This window comes from Pelodiscus sinensis, chromosome 15, assembly GCF_052426305.1.
Source record: "Pelodiscus sinensis isolate ZL-2025 chromosome 15, ASM5242630v1, whole genome shotgun sequence".
Lineage (NCBI taxonomy): Eukaryota > Metazoa > Chordata > Testudines > Trionychidae > Pelodiscus > Pelodiscus sinensis.
The window spans coordinates 30,710,306-30,727,032 of NC_143066.1; the positions used below are offsets into that span (position 1 = coordinate 30,710,306).

The 16,727-nt window shown below is 47.5% G+C and overlaps 1 protein-coding gene and 1 long non-coding RNA gene across 3 annotated transcripts in view; one reads left to right on the forward strand and one right to left on the reverse strand.

Annotated features, from left to right (window-relative positions):
* Positions 1–16,476, forward strand: part of LOC149523557 (uncharacterized) — a 79,791-nt gene extending 63,315 nt beyond the window's left edge. For both annotated transcript variants that reach the window (XR_012896180.2, XR_012896183.2), the window contains 2 exons: positions 14,158–14,261; positions 15,743–16,476. This is a non-coding gene — a long non-coding RNA (uncharacterized LOC149523557). The remainder of the gene's footprint in view (positions 1–14,157; positions 14,262–15,742) is intronic.
* GRIFIN (galectin-related inter-fiber protein) lies at positions 7,618–13,324 on the reverse strand. Its single transcript, XM_006112882.5, has 4 exons — positions 13,253–13,324; positions 10,315–10,394; positions 10,048–10,210; positions 7,618–8,291 (listed from the first exon to the last, which is right to left on the reverse strand). The coding sequence occupies exons 1-4, from the start codon at positions 13,262–13,264 to the stop codon at positions 8,127–8,129; spliced, it is 420 nt and encodes a 139-aa protein (XP_006112944.1). The 5' UTR covers positions 13,265–13,324; the 3' UTR covers positions 7,618–8,126.
* Positions 16,477–16,727: the final 251 nt, after the last annotated feature.

Here is a 16,727-nt window from a genome sequence, read left to right on the forward strand (position 1 = left end):
GCCCCTTTCTCCACCTCCGCCCCCTGCTGCTCCAAAGGCGTTATAGCTCTCTCAGTCCCCATATCTAGCTTCTTGCTGCCTCTGTGTGCCTGCTAGCAGAACTTCCCTTTCCATTTTATGTGAAACAATCATATTCTAGGCACATTCCACTGTCCTGGCACAACCAAACCCTTATCTTGCCTTACATTATGAGAAGAGGAAGCTGCATATTAAATTTGATGGTCCTAGCTCTTACCGTTTAGAAAGAGTCCTTGAACAAACAGGTTCACAGACAGATGGACAGACAGACACACAAACTCTTTCAAATATAGAGTAGATGGTACAAATGAGAAATTCAGCAATTTTTCAGTAATAGTGTGGCTGTGATACTTGGGGGGGTACGTTAGACAAATGAGACTCCTGAAAGGGATACAGTAGTCTGAAAAGGATGAGAACCACTGTATTAATCCAGAAAGGCTGGTAGAGAGATCCAGAATTTCAGTGTAAGGCCATGAAGAACCTCAACCTGTGCTGCACCTAGCCACTCATACAAGGCTGAAGGCAAGTAATGTCTTCCCCAGCGTAAGACACTGAATCGGGCATGGGCAGAAAGGGGTTGGTTCTGTTTCAGGTTCTGACACTGATCTGACCTCTTTTGCAATTTTGGCCAACTTACTTTTTTGCACCTGAGGTCCTCCACCTGTAAAATGCAGCGATGCTGCTGCTGTCTTCCCTTTGCAAAGCAGTGTGAGGTAGAGAGAAAAAGTGATATATAGGAGCTATGTATTTTTATTACAGGGGATGGGATGGAGAATTAATTCCTGATCTCAACAGGCAATCATCTTCTGCTCTGATGAAGCAAGAGATTTGATTATCTTTATTACCTTAATTTGTCGTGCTACATGTGATGTGGTGCTGCATCCAAATATGCTGAAGGGTAAGGCTTCTGAGCAGACCGCAAGAGCTGGAGTGTGTAATAAACTTGGATCCTGATAGGTTAATAAATAACATTTCCATGGCCACTGGTATTATGCCAAAGTAAATCGTATAGCTGTCACATAATCTCAGGACTTCAGCTTCCAATACCAGGCCCTTTGCATTGTGCCTATGGGCTTCAGACAATCTCTTCCCAATCTCTCTGCTTTTAATCTCTAGAACCAGCAAGTATCTGAGGATGGTAAATGCCCTCAGCCTGACCCCACAGCCATGGGGTTGGAGTGTCTCATCCAAGCTAAGCCGGAGATAGGTGGGGCAGAGGGGGGGAGAGGTGAGTTCCAAGTTGAAATAATTTAAATGCTCCAGGCTTTGTCCTATGTTTGTCCTATGTAAGCTCCTTCCTCACAAACTCCGTCACAAAAAGCATCTGTCCCCTTTCCAGCATGGTCCCCACTGACTCACTTGTCCAAATTGTGGCAGACCTCAAGCAGCTGCGTCTGGCCAGTAGCACTAGGAACTGTCTCACCCTAGAACAGTGATCTACTCTCCCTCCTCCTGCTCATTTTCTTGGAAAGAAGAAGGCACAGTTCATTTCCAGGTTCCTCACAAAGGGACCACAAATCCTGTGGATTTAAGCAGCATCAAGGCCTGGGCAGTAAATCAGAACCTCTGGCTGGAGTCTGCTGGGCCCTTGGATGAATTCAGAGCGGTGATGGGTAAGAAAGGTGCCTATTGCTAATCAGTGTTTATCTCCCCAGTGCCTGGTTCAGTGGCAATGGGGCGTGTGAGTAGGTGAGGGTTATAAGTTATACAGCAGGGTGGCCTAGGCAGTGATTCAGAAACAGGCCGGCATTCCTAGAAAATCGCTGGCTGACGGTCAGGGAGGAGGCCGGAGCCCTGCACCTGTTCAGCTCCTGATCACAGCCCGGGGACTGTAACGAAGCCGAATGGAAGTTGATCGCTGGAGAATGAATAACATGGTTAAGGGATTCCAGTGGCAGTGGGGGTAAATGAGTCTTGTCCCATCCCATTCTCTTCCCAAGGCAGGACTAAGCAGCCCACGCGTGTGTCAGAGAAGAGCCCCTTGTTATGGCTGGCGGAGAGAACCCCACACAGTGGATGTCACTGGACAGCATGCTCTGCTGACTGGACGTGAGGGTCACTGATCAGTGAGTCATGGTGCTCACCCGGTTGGGGGGAGGGAGCTGTCAGAGCTCATCTGCAGAGAAATGTGACAGTTATTCAGAGTGTCGGAGACAGTCATGGCCTGACTGAATGTCACAGGCATCAGTGGACACCATGTCCATCAGACACCCGCCGGGCTCCTTTCTGTGTCACTCCTGATTCAGCAATGCCCTGAGGGGCCGACCCAGGTTGACACCGCAGAGAAGCAGAGCAGGCACAGAACCCATTGCCAGGATCAGGGACAATGGACCACAGGTCTGATTCTCCTCTCGCTATTACAGGTGCCCGTCAGGAGTAAGTCCACTGAAGTCACTGGAGTAAATGTAAAAAAAAGTCAGGTCCTCTTGGGAGAGTAAGGACGTCTTCTCTGTTGCCCTAGGTAGCAACAACTAGGGACAAAATACACTCAGTAAAGAGACACTATTTAAAAGACATCCTGGTACACTGAGATTCAGTATTCCCACCTAGTAACGAGACTCCTGGGCAAGAAACTCTAGTGTGGGGATTTTCCTGGGACTGTTATGGCCCAGAAACATGTACTAAATCAGTCTGACTTTCTATCAGGCAGGGAGAATGCTCTTTCAGCTGGAAATCATGGGGGCTCAGCTGGTGTCCAACATGTGGTCTTGTGCAAAATATTCCTCTCTCTTGTTCCAGGTGAGGAGCTGCGTATCTCTTTAGCATCTCTCGTTTATGTTAACCAGCAGCTGCTGTTTCTATAGCTACTGTCATACCTTCCCCCACCACGGAGGCTTAAGGACAGATAGCCTCTCCTCACATGTCCAGGATCTCAGAGCATTCTTTGCACAGTCATTTTAAAAGGAAGCTAAGGCTCTGGGGGGCCCACAAATCTAGGGGTGTTACCATGACATTGGGAATGAATTAATCTCTGTACGGGCTACAAACCATGGTTGTGCCTAGACTACAGGGTTTTGTCGACAAAAATTAGAGGGAACACCGATCCTCAATGAGAGTTAGTTGCTCCATTTCTATTAGCAAGCATGAGCCATGCTACTACCAGGAGCCATCAAGTACCTTTCATTGCCAGGGAAGAAAGTTTCAGTTTGAGGACGGAGTGGTTAATATCTCTATGCCTACAGCAGCTCCACTGATGGGTCAGGGAAGTTTGCGCTCCGTTTCTCTGTGCAGATGGTGCGAGTGAGATCAGCTGATTCACTGAGGGGCAGGCTGAGGAAGCGGTGTGTTGGAAGAAGAGTGGAGCAATTGGATGTTTGCTGGCTAATTTTTTATGGCAGCTCTTTTTATTTATTGTACTTGAAATATGTTTGCCCTATTCATCCAAGCTCAGTGACTGAAGTCATTGGCATTGTGGAATATGGATATAGTGATGGGATATAGATGGGGGTTTATTGCCATCGAAAAGCAAACTATTATTATTATAAATTCTCTCATCAGTTTTCCCCCATGAAGCGCAATCAGTGTCATGAAACTTCCCAACAGGGACAAATGAAAGGAGCCATTTCTTCTAAATATAGTTCAGCGTTCTCAGAGACAGAGCAAATTTTATGCTGTAAAGGTCCCGAGTCTGACTGCACTTGCATTGTTTAACACAGTGTAACTGCATTGACTTCAAGCAGTTACCTGTGAATTTTGGCCATTGTAATTTGGGTCTGGATCAGACTATAAATGCAACTTCTCTAAAACTGACCCTCTCCCTGGGCTGTGGAATCCAGGGTGGTTTACTCCAGACCAGTTGGAAGCTCCAAAACAGAATGAACAGGGAGAGTGAGGAGAGTGAGGGAGTCACTTCACAAAAGGAGGGTTTTTGAGGTCCAGGTGGGACTCAGCTCGTGATAAGAACTGGATGCACAAGGAGACTAAGTTACTCCAGATACATTGATCACAATTTCCACTTCTGACTTGTAACCACATGGTTGCCATTTACTAAGCATATTTTCTGTTCTTTCTATGCAAACACATTTGTTCTGGACTTTCTTGTGTTCCTACTACAACCTTTGCAATAAGAACATGATGTCTTCAAGTTATAGTCTGGATATCCTATATAGGGTATGTCTACACTACCACCCTAGTTCAAACTAGGGTGGTAATGTAGGCAACTGGAGTTGCAAATGAAGCCTGGGATTTGAATTTCCTGGGCTTCATTTGCATAAAGCCGGGTGCCGCCATTTTTAAATGTCCGCTAGTGCGGACTCCGTGCCGCGCGGCTACACGCGGCACGGAGTCCGCTCTAGCGGACATTTAAAAATGGCGGCGCCCGGCTTTATGCAAATGAAACCTGGGAAATTCAAATCCCAGGCTTCATTTGCATCTCCGGTTGCCTACATTACCACCCTAGTTCGAACTAGGGTGGTAGTGTAGACATACCCATACAAACTTTTAAGACGTATAAATGTTGACTTTGCAGTATGCAGTGTTGTGTCAGGTACACTATTCTCCCCTGTAGTAATATGAAGGCCTAAAACAAAAGCCCATGTAGCACAGGCCTGGTCTGAGGCCTGAGGCCTAGCTAACAATGGACAAAACTTGTCTAACATAAACCAAAGCTAAACTGTGAGCAAGAGGCAGGCCCCTGCTCACAGGATATGGCACGAACAGGGCTGAGAGTGCAAAACACTAATTGGTAATAGGCCCAGATGTAGAACAATAATTAGTACTGGTCATAAGTTGAATGCCCATGGTACCACCAGCTTGTTAAGAAAGATCTTGGTACACACTCCCCACAGGTACAGACCCAGGTTCAGGAAAGGGTCTAAAATGATGGATAGAGATGATCTAGTCAAACTATAAGGTTGAGGGTGACAGGTGATAACCTACAATGTCAGAGAATGATGTGTAACTTCCTTGTACCCAGGGCAGATGAGAGTCCCGCGGGGCCCAGGGTAGCGCCGTGGGGCCCCGGGCAGTGAAATTTCGCGGGGCCCCCCCTTTGACACAGCGCATGCGCGGGGCCTTGGGAAGCACGGGGCCTGGGGCAGCCGCCCCACTCGCCCTGCCCTAAATCCGCCGCTGCTTGTACCTGTATATAAAGTGGTGTCTTGGGGAGGACAGCCTTTGTCAAGCCGGGGGGCAGTGGGAATTTCCCACTCGTTGAGCTGAGGCCATTGTTACGGGTACATATGCATAGTGATTCATAGAATCATAGAATCCTAGAGCTGGAAGAGACCTCAGGAGGGCATCAAGTCTAGCCCCCTGCCCAAGGCAGGACCAATCCCAACTAAATCAACCCAGCCAGGGCTTTGTCAAGCCAGGACATAAAACCTCTAGGGATGGAGATTCCACCACCTCCCTAGGGAAACCATTCCAGTGCTTCCCCCTCCTAGTGGAATAGTTTTTCCTAATATCCAACCTAGACCTCCCGCACTGTAATTTGAGACCATTGCTCCTCCTTCTGTCATCCATCGCTATTGAGAACAGCTTCACTCCATCCTCTTTGGAACCTCCCTTCAGCAAGTTGAAGGCTGCTATCAAATCCCCCCCTCACTCTTCTCCTCTGCAGACTAAATAAGCCTAAATCCCTAAGCCTCTCCTCATAGGTCATGTGCTCCATCCCCCTAATCATTTTGGTTGCCCTCTGCTGGACCATCTCCAATGTGTCCACATCCTTTCTATAGTGAGGCAGGCCCAAACTTGGATGCAATACTCCAGATGTGGCCTCACCAGTGCCGAATAAAGGGGAATAGTAACTTCTCTAGATTCAGTGGAGTCTACTGACAACTATTACTGTACTTTGCTTAACAATAAACTTGGCTGAGCACCTTTGATCCTTATAAACTTAAAAAACAACAAATAGTCTGGTAGCACTTTATAGACTAACAAAACATGTTGGAACCAGACTATTTGTTGTTTTTTAAGTTTGTCCTGTACATACTAACTTGGTTACCCCCTGAAGCTTCTTCGATCCTTATGTGATTTGTGGACTTTGGGGGCTCTCTTGAAGTCTGCTGTGCTAATTAACGTGTAAATCAACACGGCACACATCCTTGAGCACACACGCAAGCAACCTTCTGGTTATCATTGACTGAGCCAGAGACCTGTCACGAACTCATCAGGAGGATCCGCCTGACTGACAACACCCCCTTCTTCTGAGGACATTCAGACTAAATATAGAAGGGGATGAGAATGTCCTTAGCCAGTCAAACTAAAATGTTCTAAACAGGCCAGAGCAAAACTTGGACTTGGACAGATAGCAATTCCAATGACTCCCTTTGATGACCAGGGATGTTACAGGACCTGTGATGAGTACATAATGTGTGGCTTGGTGGCTATGACAGATAGCAGCCATTTGTTTATCGACTGCCATTTGGAACACACGTGGGGAAAAGGGGATGACTAGAGGGCAGCTCCAGCCAGTGTTCCCTCTAAGCCGCTTGACAGCCCAGCTTCACAGGTGATTAATCAGCCCCGCCCAGTCAGAGGCTCAGGGCTCTGTGCATGGAGCTGACTGACTGGGTGGGGCTGATTAATCACCTGTGAAGCTGGGCTACAGTGCAGTTTAGAGGGAACACTGGCTGCAATGGCCTTTTTGAATGAGTTCACGTTCCTATTTAACAATGGTAAGGTGTTTATTGCACTGTTATGCAAGTTTGTCCATTAGCAACCTTTCTCCTGCTGGAGAGCAGTCTGGGGGTCATACTCCTAATACCCTTCTCAGAGGAGAGAGAGGTGGACAAGGTAAGAGAGAGAAGGGGGAGGAGAAAGCAAGATGAGTGAGTGTGTGTTGATTCCATTGAGCTGAGAAGGGAGTGAGAGAAAGAGATTGAGTCTCACCACCAGAGATATGGTGCCTCGTGTTTATCCTGAAAAACATAATTGCTAGAACCTGATCCTTCTAGGCAGGGGCAGATGACTGTTTTGCAGGGCCCTGGGCAGCATAATTCCGCGGGGCCCCCCCTTTTGCCACGGCACATGCGCGGGGCTTTCTGAAGCACGGGGCCTGGGGCGGCCGCCCCGTTCGCCCTGCCCTATATCCGCCCCTGCTTCTAGGATCCTTCCGCATAGAAAGACTCTAGTTGTGCCTCCAGTGCATGTTGATGAAATCATTTAGGCTTAGTGCTCCTTCACACCTCTCCCTCATTTTGACCCACAGAATCACTCCTGGGCTCTGTACAATCACAGGAGAGTTGGCAGGGTTAGAGCAGAGGAAATACGGATATTGCTGCAGTGTGGACAAAATTATTCAGGGGACTCTTGCAAAATGAGTTGTGACAAATTTTATTCCCCGGGCTCTAAATAGGAGTTTGATTTCACACTATCCTTTGAAGCCAATAGGCCTTATTTTCCCTCTGTGTCTCCCGTGGAAGTCAATGAGAGTTGTTGTAACCTGTGACTGGAGAATCCGACTGAGTATAGAACCACGGGGAGGAATAATCTAGTTGACTTGAGCAACTGCTGGAATTTTAAGCCAGGGATTTCTCTAGGGAAATGGACAGGCATGAGTCTGTATGAGGGCAGGAGCATAGTCATCTGCTACTGTTTGTCAGGAATGCCCTCCTTTATTGGAGGACAGCAGACTGCTTGTGAGCTTGGACACACGGGGCCAACAAACTCAGCCATTTCTCTAGGTGTCATTTTTCATATTTTATTGGTGATCATGTTTACATTCTACCAAGCTCCAGTAGGCACATGCCCCCCTCCACTCGCATCATTCTTACCCATCACCTCGATCTACCCCGCTGAGAAGTGGAGCCAATTCAGACCCTATTGCAGAGTTCCCCACTGAACAAACTGCTATGTGGAAATCCACTGTTGGTAGCAACAAACAAGGATGAAAATGTCTAGACTTCCAGTTCTCCATTCAAAGGCACATGGCGCCAGAATGACTCTAAGGATCTGGATCATCTGACATTAACTAGCTCGTTGTGTATTGCCTTTGTATTGCTAAGATACAGAACACCAAGGGCATGACAACTCCACTATTGCGTTTTCCAGCACATCCTTCCTGCGGAAGACAGGAGATGATGGGTGGCAGAGGGCAGAGAGAGAACCATTAGCTGCCTACTGGGATAGGGTTCTTAAGGCTGGAGAGCCTATCCCAGCTTTGCTCACTAATAAAGACCTCGTTTAGTGATTTCCATGGAAGAAATTCTGACATCCTTCACAACCTGTAGTTTGGTGATAGCTGAGAGCTGTTTCTGCCGATGCTTGTATTGGAGGATTTTGTTTTCATCAATGGAAACGTGGAAATAGTCTGGGTCAGAGTAGATTTCAATCTGAAAGAGAGAGAGTGAGAGTTAGGATCTCCAGGTATTGGCCTGAAACATCGCCGGAGCAGCTGATCCAGCAGGAACGCTGACTGGAGGTGCTCTTGTGCTGTTGTTATACTGAAGGTGGATGGTTTCCTGAAAGCATGTTTGTTCTGTGGTCAGTCACAGACCTCTAGGACACTGATGCATGTGCTAACCACCTTCCATGCAGGCTAGCTCAGGGAACAATTACAACACCTCTTTGTTTAGTGGTAGCTGTAACAATGGACACTTCAGTCCAGAGACTAGACTGAATGCAGACACCAGGTGTTCGGGGTTGGTTGTTTGGGAAGGGAAAGAGCAAAGCAGAATAACTAGCGTTCATTTGGAATCTAGACAGCGTGCAGAAGAAATGTGGCTTACACACGTGGTTCTCAAGTAGGAGTACACGTCAGTCCCGCTGCAAGAGGAACAAAGGGGGGCAGTTGCCCTGGGGCGCAGCAATTCAAAAGGGTGTTGCTGCCACCACTGTAGAAACAAGGGAGGCAGGAGCCCTGAGCCCTTTAAATCGGCACCGGAGCACTGTGTGGCGCACTGCTGGTGACGCTGAGGGGGGAAGCATGGCACATTCCAGGCAGCTCTGAGGTCTGGCTGCCCCCAGCTCCTCCCCTTTTGTCCAAGGACCCACCCCTTCTGTTGAGGCCCCGTTCCTTCTGGAAGTGTGGAGCCCCTCCTCCCCTTTACCCAGGGGCCTAGCAAATCAGTCGGCCCTCCTGGTACATGTATTTCGGGGGGTATGCAGAGGTCTTCCAGGGGCTAAATCAACTCATTACGTATTTGCCTAGATGTACAACAGGCTACCTAGAAAGCTCTAGCAAAGTCAGAACAAACTAAAATTTCATACAGACAGTGACTTGCTTCTACGGCTCTATGTACTATACACAGAAATATAAGTACAATGTTGATATTCCAATTGACAGATTTTATAATGATATGGTACAAATGAGAAAGTTAGCATTTTTTCAGTAATACTGTGCTGCGATACGTATTTTGATGTCTGGTTTTATGAGTAAATAGTTTTAAAGTGAGGCAAAACTTGGGATACACAAGACAAGTCAGACTCCCGTAAGGGGTATAGTCATCTGGGAAGATTGAGAGCCACTAGCTTACACTGATCTTTGTGTTCTGAGAGCATAAATCAGGCTGGAGTAAGAGGGTCCAGGTCCCGACAGGTATTGTGGGTATAATTTAAAGTGTGTGTGTATGAGAGAGAAGGGGGGAAATGCTTTCTCTTACACCCGCTTGCTAATTCATTTTCCTACTAATCACACATATGCTTAATCGACTCACTTCCCTTGTACATTACACTTGCTTTGCACAGTCCCTGTATGGCACTGCAGTTCAAGTCACATCACTTAACCACTTACCTCTGTTTATTACAGTCATCTTATAATGGATGTGTAGTTTACCTCACATTTAGAGCTCTGCTATACTGGGACTAGGGATTGCTTTGATAGTTTGACCTGCTTTCTCCAGGCACCGTTTGGCTGGATATGGTCCAGAGTGCTAAATCCGTCAAATTTCTGTTCTCCTATTTTGTCACTGGCATTAAGGAAGTCGGTGGAGTTACTCCAAGTTTACCACTGTGTAAATGAACAGAACTTGTGCCTGGAGGGATGGATTGAATTATTTGTACTGCTGGTTCCAACTACAGATTTGGGAGTCATGTGTCTCTCCCACCAGGGAGTGTCCTCCAAAGATTTATGAGTTGATATTGAATTACCTGGAAAGGTTCCTTTTCTTTAAGAGGAAAGGTATCAGTTACTTCTTCCGGCCCCCAGCGGTTGGATAGGAAGGAGTTGCAGACAATTCTGGAGTCCGAGAAGCGAGGGTTAAAGTGGAAAGCAATTTGGTCTCCTGCATTGCAGAGGAAATTAATTTCAAACCTAAAAAATGAGAGAAATGAGTGATTCAAACCCATGAAGCTTGGCAGCTGGGTCCCATGAGACACCCTGATGCTCTGAAAAATGGCTGCAAAGAATGCTCTTACATATTTGCATTGGAGCTTGTTTCGCCTTTAACGATCACGCTCCAACCAGGACACAGCCCCTCTGGGTATGATGCCTCGAACTGTGAATAACAAGAAAAAGTCAGTGATACTCTCAGCAATGAAGAAAGACAAGGTGGAGAGGTAATGCCTTTTATTGGACTAACTTCTGTGGGTGAAAGACACGCTTTCCAGCAATAAAGAAACATATCTCCATTCTCTCCCCTGCCCTCTCTCCTCTTCCCCATTCCCACCGCAGTTTTATCACCAGCTTACTTTTCATCCCCTCTCTCTCTCCCTTTCTCTCTCGCTCTCATCTTCTCTTTATCTTTTGCCTTGTCTCCCTCTTTCGCTCTCCCTTCCACCTCATTGTCACACAGCAATGCCATAAAATAAGCATAAAGCAGCTTTGCCTGTTTTGCTCTCAGAATTCCCTTTTCTTTCTGATCCAGCCCACGTCTTTATAAAAGATGTTTTGGGGCAGCAAATCCTGTTTCATCTGCTGATAGTTAAGAAATTGCTGCTCTGCACCAACTGGCAGAGAGACACCAAAAACCTGCATAAAGTCCTACTTGGTATGAAATCAAAGAAATCCTTCTTCCTCCTCCCCATCCTTAACAATGCAAAGCCTGAGCATGAGGCTTGGGTTGCTTTGAAGGATGGTTGGAATGGTAGGAACTGATCGGAGGGGAATCTAATAGTGAATCATAGACATGTCATGCTAGCAGGGCTCTCAAGAGGTCATCTAGCCAAGCCCCCCATATTAAGGCAGCGTGAACTATACCTAGCCCATCCCAGACAGGTGTTTGTCTAACCAGTTCTTAGACGCCTACAATAAGGAGGATTCTGTAGCCTCTCCAGGTAACCTTTTCCAGTGCTTAACTTTCCTTGTCATTAGACAGTTTTTCCTATTATCCAACCTAAATCTCCCTGTGTTGCAGACTAAGTCAATTGCCTCTTGTCCTGGCCTTGGTGGACAAGGAGAGCAATTGATAACCATCCTCTGTATAACAATTATTTACATATTTGAAGACTGTTCCTCCTCAGCCATCCCTTTTCTCTAGACTAAAGGTGGCTGGTTCTTTCAACCTTTCCTTTAAGGTCATATTTTCCAAACCTCTTCATTTTTGTGGCTCCCTTCTGGACTCTCTCCTGTTTGTTCACAGCTTTCTTTGAGTCACTGGAACATGGGCAGCTGGCTAAGTGCCCCTCAGTCACTGTTATCCAGGCTTTTCAAGCTGGGAGCTTTGCCCAGACTTGGGAGTTAAACTATGCAAAAGGCAAGAGAGCAAGTTTGTTCCTCAATAGCCCACGTTTCCATTGAATAACCCATAAGAAATGCTTGATGGCCCCTGCCTTTTCTGATGTCCTTATGAGCTGACTCTCTTGTGCCACACATAGGGCCACCCAACAATACCATTGAAATGCAGCTGGCTCTAGTACAGATGGAGGGCAGGAGCAAAGGGACTCACAGCTCAGTGCAACACAATGGGGAAAAGAGGAATTCTGGCCATCAAAAATGAGCCAAACCACAGTTCTTATGGAAAGTACCCTGGGGTCTGTCAAGACTATGCTGAGATGATGGGTACTGAGGTGTTAGTCTCCATAGTGAACTGCTTGGGGCTTAGGGTACCTTCCTCATAAGGATTTGGAACAGGAAGCTACAGAAAGTGATGGATTAATCTGAAACAGCTCTCTCTCTCTCTCTTTCTCTCTCTCTCTCTCTCTCTCAGTTATCCCCCAGGGAATTACACCTGCTACCCTTCACTAGTGATATTGCCACTCTACACCCAGCTGACCATCGCCTGGTTCTGTGTTTGTACATCACCTAGCACAAAGCGGTCTTGGTGCGTGGATGGGAATCCTAGATGCTATCACAGCAAAAATAATAAATAATGATTCACTCCCATGATTATTTTATATTTCTTCTTCCCCTCCCCCTCTGCTCATCCCCTAACACTTGGAGAAATTGCTCCTGGTTTTGGCAGATGTTTTGGGTCTCTTCTCCAGCCAGAGTTTTTATTCCCACTTGTGCAGAGTGCTTGGTCTCTCCTTCTGGGGCTTCACTTATCCCTAATATCCCCTTACTCTGCCACTGGATTCCATGCCAAGCCATGCTTAGGGTCCACCGGACACACACCTCCTGGGGGCAGCAGCCGAGACACAATCATCTCAGACTCGGCTCCACTGTTAATCTCTAGCTCTCTGTCCTGCTACTTCTAAAGATGGAGCCTACAGAACACATTACCACCATTCTCATACATGCTGCTGTTTGGTCATGCACACATGATTGTGCATGCGAATGGACACATACATACCTGCATGCACACACAGAGGATATGATAATACTCTCACATTTTGCCCTCTTTGACTTGGGTTCAAGCAAAGCTGATTCTAAGGTGCAAATGGGGTAGAAGTCATGATGGAGACCCAATCTGGGCTTCACTTGGATCTCTGCCCTAAAGTCATGATAGCACATACAACAAAACTCACCACATGTCCCCACAGCAGCCCCTCCCTCTTTGTTACTGGCTGGGTGAGAGAGGTTATTTTAAGATGCAAAAGGAACACACCTGCTTGGGTTGCTCCACTAGCCACTGGGCTAGATTCTGATCTCAGCACAACCCTGTAATTCTGTGAAGTCAGTGGTGTTAGTCTGGATTTACACCACTGTCACTGAGACCACAATCTGGCCTGCTGCCCTAGAACATCCTTCTGGACTCAATTATAATTGAGATACATTTTGGGTTCACTACCGAAACAGCCCTATAAACAGAACTCACATGTGTCTGTAGGTTTCTAGCTTGGCTCTGGCCAGATTTTTCCCTCCCAGCTGCAAAGCTGTTTCTTTACTACCCTGTGTTTGAATTACCTGAACCCCAGACACTGACGACCAGTTTAAGAGGGTGAATTATGCCACATGCTGATCCCTCTCCCTTACCCGCAGTGCCATCGTGCTCGCCTGCCCTTCCACCGTCAGCCCGACCACGGGGGCATGTGTAGCCAGCGAGGCCTGATATAAGGGTTGCATGTCAGGAGACCACATGGGTAGGTGGGCGTGGTGGGGGATTATCAGAGTTAGCAGAGTGAGCTAGCCTCTTGGCCCTTAGTGTGCAGAGAGGAGGGGAGAAATCCTTTCCCTGCCTGCCTTGCAGAGTCAGACTATTCATTCTCTCCACACTAATCCAGACTTTGTGTTCTGGCTAACAATAGCAACAGCAACAAAATAATCCAGAAGGGTGCTGTGTTGGCATCATTGTATTAGTGCGAAGCCAGGCTAGAGAATTTGAGTTGAAATCCCAGATATCGCTTGGTCTTTAGTGCACTAGGGCTCTCTCTGGCTAGCATGGGGGGAGTCTCTGGAGTGGGAGATGGCTAGGAAGAAATCCCTGCGGGTTAATCCACTGGGAGATTCTTCCCTGGACTGAGACAAGTCTCCTGGGCAGAGAGAGATGGCTGGGGAGAAATCACCTGGGAAGTGGAGGGTTGATTCTACTGGTGATCCATGCCTTGGACAAGAGTGGACTCCAAGAGGAGATGTGCTTTGGGAGATACTAGCTGCGCCTTTTTCTCTTCGTGCTCTGCTGTGTTGCCCCCGCCAGAGGGTGATGATCTCTGTGCATGTGGGAGGAATTTTGCCCATTTGGTTTTCTCTCATTCTTTGTAGTTTGTAATCCTGGTTTAGAATCAGCTGATCCGAGCTCTGTCAGGGCGGCTTTTCCACCTCACAGCCCCCTTGCTGCGTCCGACAGGCAGACCCAGACAGAGCCTGGCTTGTCAGCAGTGTATTAGGATTTAACACTCCGCTGATACCAGCAGGTTGCATTGACCCCTCTCTTTGCACAGGACAATCCATGTATTTGGGGGCTGAGCAGATATTTCCCAGAGCTGCATGGCACCAGCAATGGACAGCAATCAAATGAAATCTGAGCACCATCGCAGGGACTGGTGTAAGTGTTGCTGGCTGCGAGGAGATCTCACCGCAAATCCAATTCTGCCTCTCACAGTAGGGGTCACGGTAGGGTCACTGAAGGGAATGGGGCAGGAGTACAGTACTATGTACATCGGTGGGGGGCGGTATGGGAGAATCAGAGCTTTTCCTATCCCCACCTCCACCAGCAGGAGGCACTGCAGAGCAGCCTTTTCCAGATGTATCACTCTGGAGTAGCAGTGCAAGCACAGGTGCTGGAACTAGGCAGGTAGGGGCCAGCTGCAGCACCACCTAGCCTGAAGTGGTTTCCATTATATACAGGGCTTCCTGTTGGGCTCCATGGCTCTCAGCACCCCCACTATAAAAACTCTTCCACCAGCCCTGAGGGAGAGTTTTCCCCATGCTCCCCTCCTGGACAGCAGGTCGAATGGGGGCACAACTGGTTTTATAGCGGGGGTCTAAAGGTGCAAACCATTATTACTTCTTCAAACCCTCAGCACTGCTAGTCCCAGCATCTGTGAGCTGTGGTCATCTGAGTTTATTTCAGCTGGAAGTATGGTGAGGATTTGCCTATTTAACATATATCTCCAGATGAATTAACTTCAGGGAATACCGCTATGGTTCCCAAAGACAGAATTTCAGATAGGAATGACCCACCCCCACACCCCCAATATGTATTACTCTGTCTATAAGGTGATTAAGTACAACAGCTGCATATTGCAAGATTTTTTATGTGGCTGAATAAATGTACTCCTGAATCTAAGCTTCCAACATAAGCCCCTAGCCCTTCTAGTTGCAACAATAGCTAAACATGTGAAGAGAAGGTAATTAGATGCAGTGACGCTAATAATAATACCTGGCTCTTATTTAGCACTTTTTGTCAGTAGCTCTCAAAGCCATTTACCAAGGGGGTCAGTTTCATTATCCCCGTTTTACAGATGAGGAAACTAAGGCAAAAATAGATAGGAGCCTGGCAATGGAGCTGGGAATAAAATCCCATTCTCTTCAGTCCCAGTCCAATGCTCTGTCCACTAGGCTACACTGCTCCACTCCCCACACTAAAGCATACTGCCTCGGTCTGCAGTCAGCCTGAAACACTAGTGCTGAAAGAAGTGTGAATTGCTTCTGTCCACTTCAATAGGACTGTTAACAAAGGACTAACAACAATTAAATAATTAACCTGTGCTCCTTCAAGCCGAGCTATCTAGCCACCCTGCTTATCCGTCATTGCTCGGGTACACTGGCAGTTATTGGGCCGGGGTGCAGTGAGGCAGTGGTTGCTATCAAGGGTAGTTGAGGTAAGAAATGAGGAATTCACCACCCCAGCACAACCCACAGGTCTGTGCCTCCTCCATCCCTGCCCAAAAGGCAGAAAGCAAATAGATGCATCTTCTCCCAAGCACCAAACTGCAGGGGGGTGATAGATGGCAGGCACATTCCAATTCTGGCACCAGACCACCTCATCTCTGAGAATATTAACCACAAGGGGTGTTTCTCCAGGGTTCTGCAGGTGCTTGTGAATCACCGTGGTCATTTCATGGACATTGACACAGGCCGGTCCGGAAAGGTACAAGACTCATGCATGTTTCAGATCACTGGCCTGTTCAGGAAGCTGCAAGTGGGGATTTTCTTCCTGGACCAGAAGATGACTATGGGGGAAGTGGAAATGTCCACTGTGATCCTGTGAGACCCTGCCTCCCCTTTAATGCCATGGCTCATGAAACTCTACACAGGGAGCTTTGACAGCAGCAAGGAGTGATATAAGTGGGCCACAGTGGGAGATTTCCTTATGCCATTTGGTGATCTCCCTGTACCACTTGGAAGGATTTACCATATCACCTGCAGGGTTCCCCTCTGCCAGCTGAAAATGTTCCCCCTTCCAGGTGAATGATCTTTCCATAGCAGGGGAAGGGGTTTCTGTGTCAGATGAGGGATGCCTTGTGCCATCCTGTTGTCTCCCCAATTCCTTGTGCTTTTGGGCTGCTAGGTCTGAGATTTGCAGACTTTCAGTTGTTGGGATTGCTAGTGGCAGGCTGCTGTGCATTGCCCTCTCTTGATGGCGCAGACGCATAAGAAACACATGGGCTGTGTCTACATTGGCACCCTTTTCTGGAAAAGGGATGCTAATGAGACCAGTCGGAATTGCAAATGCCCCGGGGATTTAAATTTTCCCTGCGGCATTTGCATGAACATGGCTGCCGCTTTTTTCTGGCTTGGGGCTTTGCCGGAGAAAAGCGCCAGTCTAGACAGGCATCTTTCGGAAAATAAACCCATTTCCGGAAGATCCCTTATTCCTGATTTTAAGTAGGAATAAGGAATCTTCCGGAAAAGGCTTTATTTTCCGAAAGATACCTGTCTAGACTGGCGCTTTTCTCCGGCAAAGTCCCGAGCCGGAAAAAAGCAGCAGCCATGTTCATGCAAATGCTGCGGGGCATTTGCAATTCCGAAGTGTCTCATTAGCATCCCTTTTCCGGAAAAGGGTGCC

Excerpts from the sequence above, each read along its gene's own strand:
- GRIFIN (XM_006112882.5), bottom strand. Across the intron at positions 10,211-10,314 it reads ACAAGCTCCAATGCAAATAT|GTTTGAAATTAATTTCCTCT; the intron begins GTAAGAGCATTC and ends CTCATTTTTTAG. Across the intron at positions 8,292-10,047 it reads AAGAAAAGGAACCTTTCCAG|ATTGAAATCTACTCTGACCC; the intron begins GTAATTCAATAT and ends TCTCTCTTTCAG.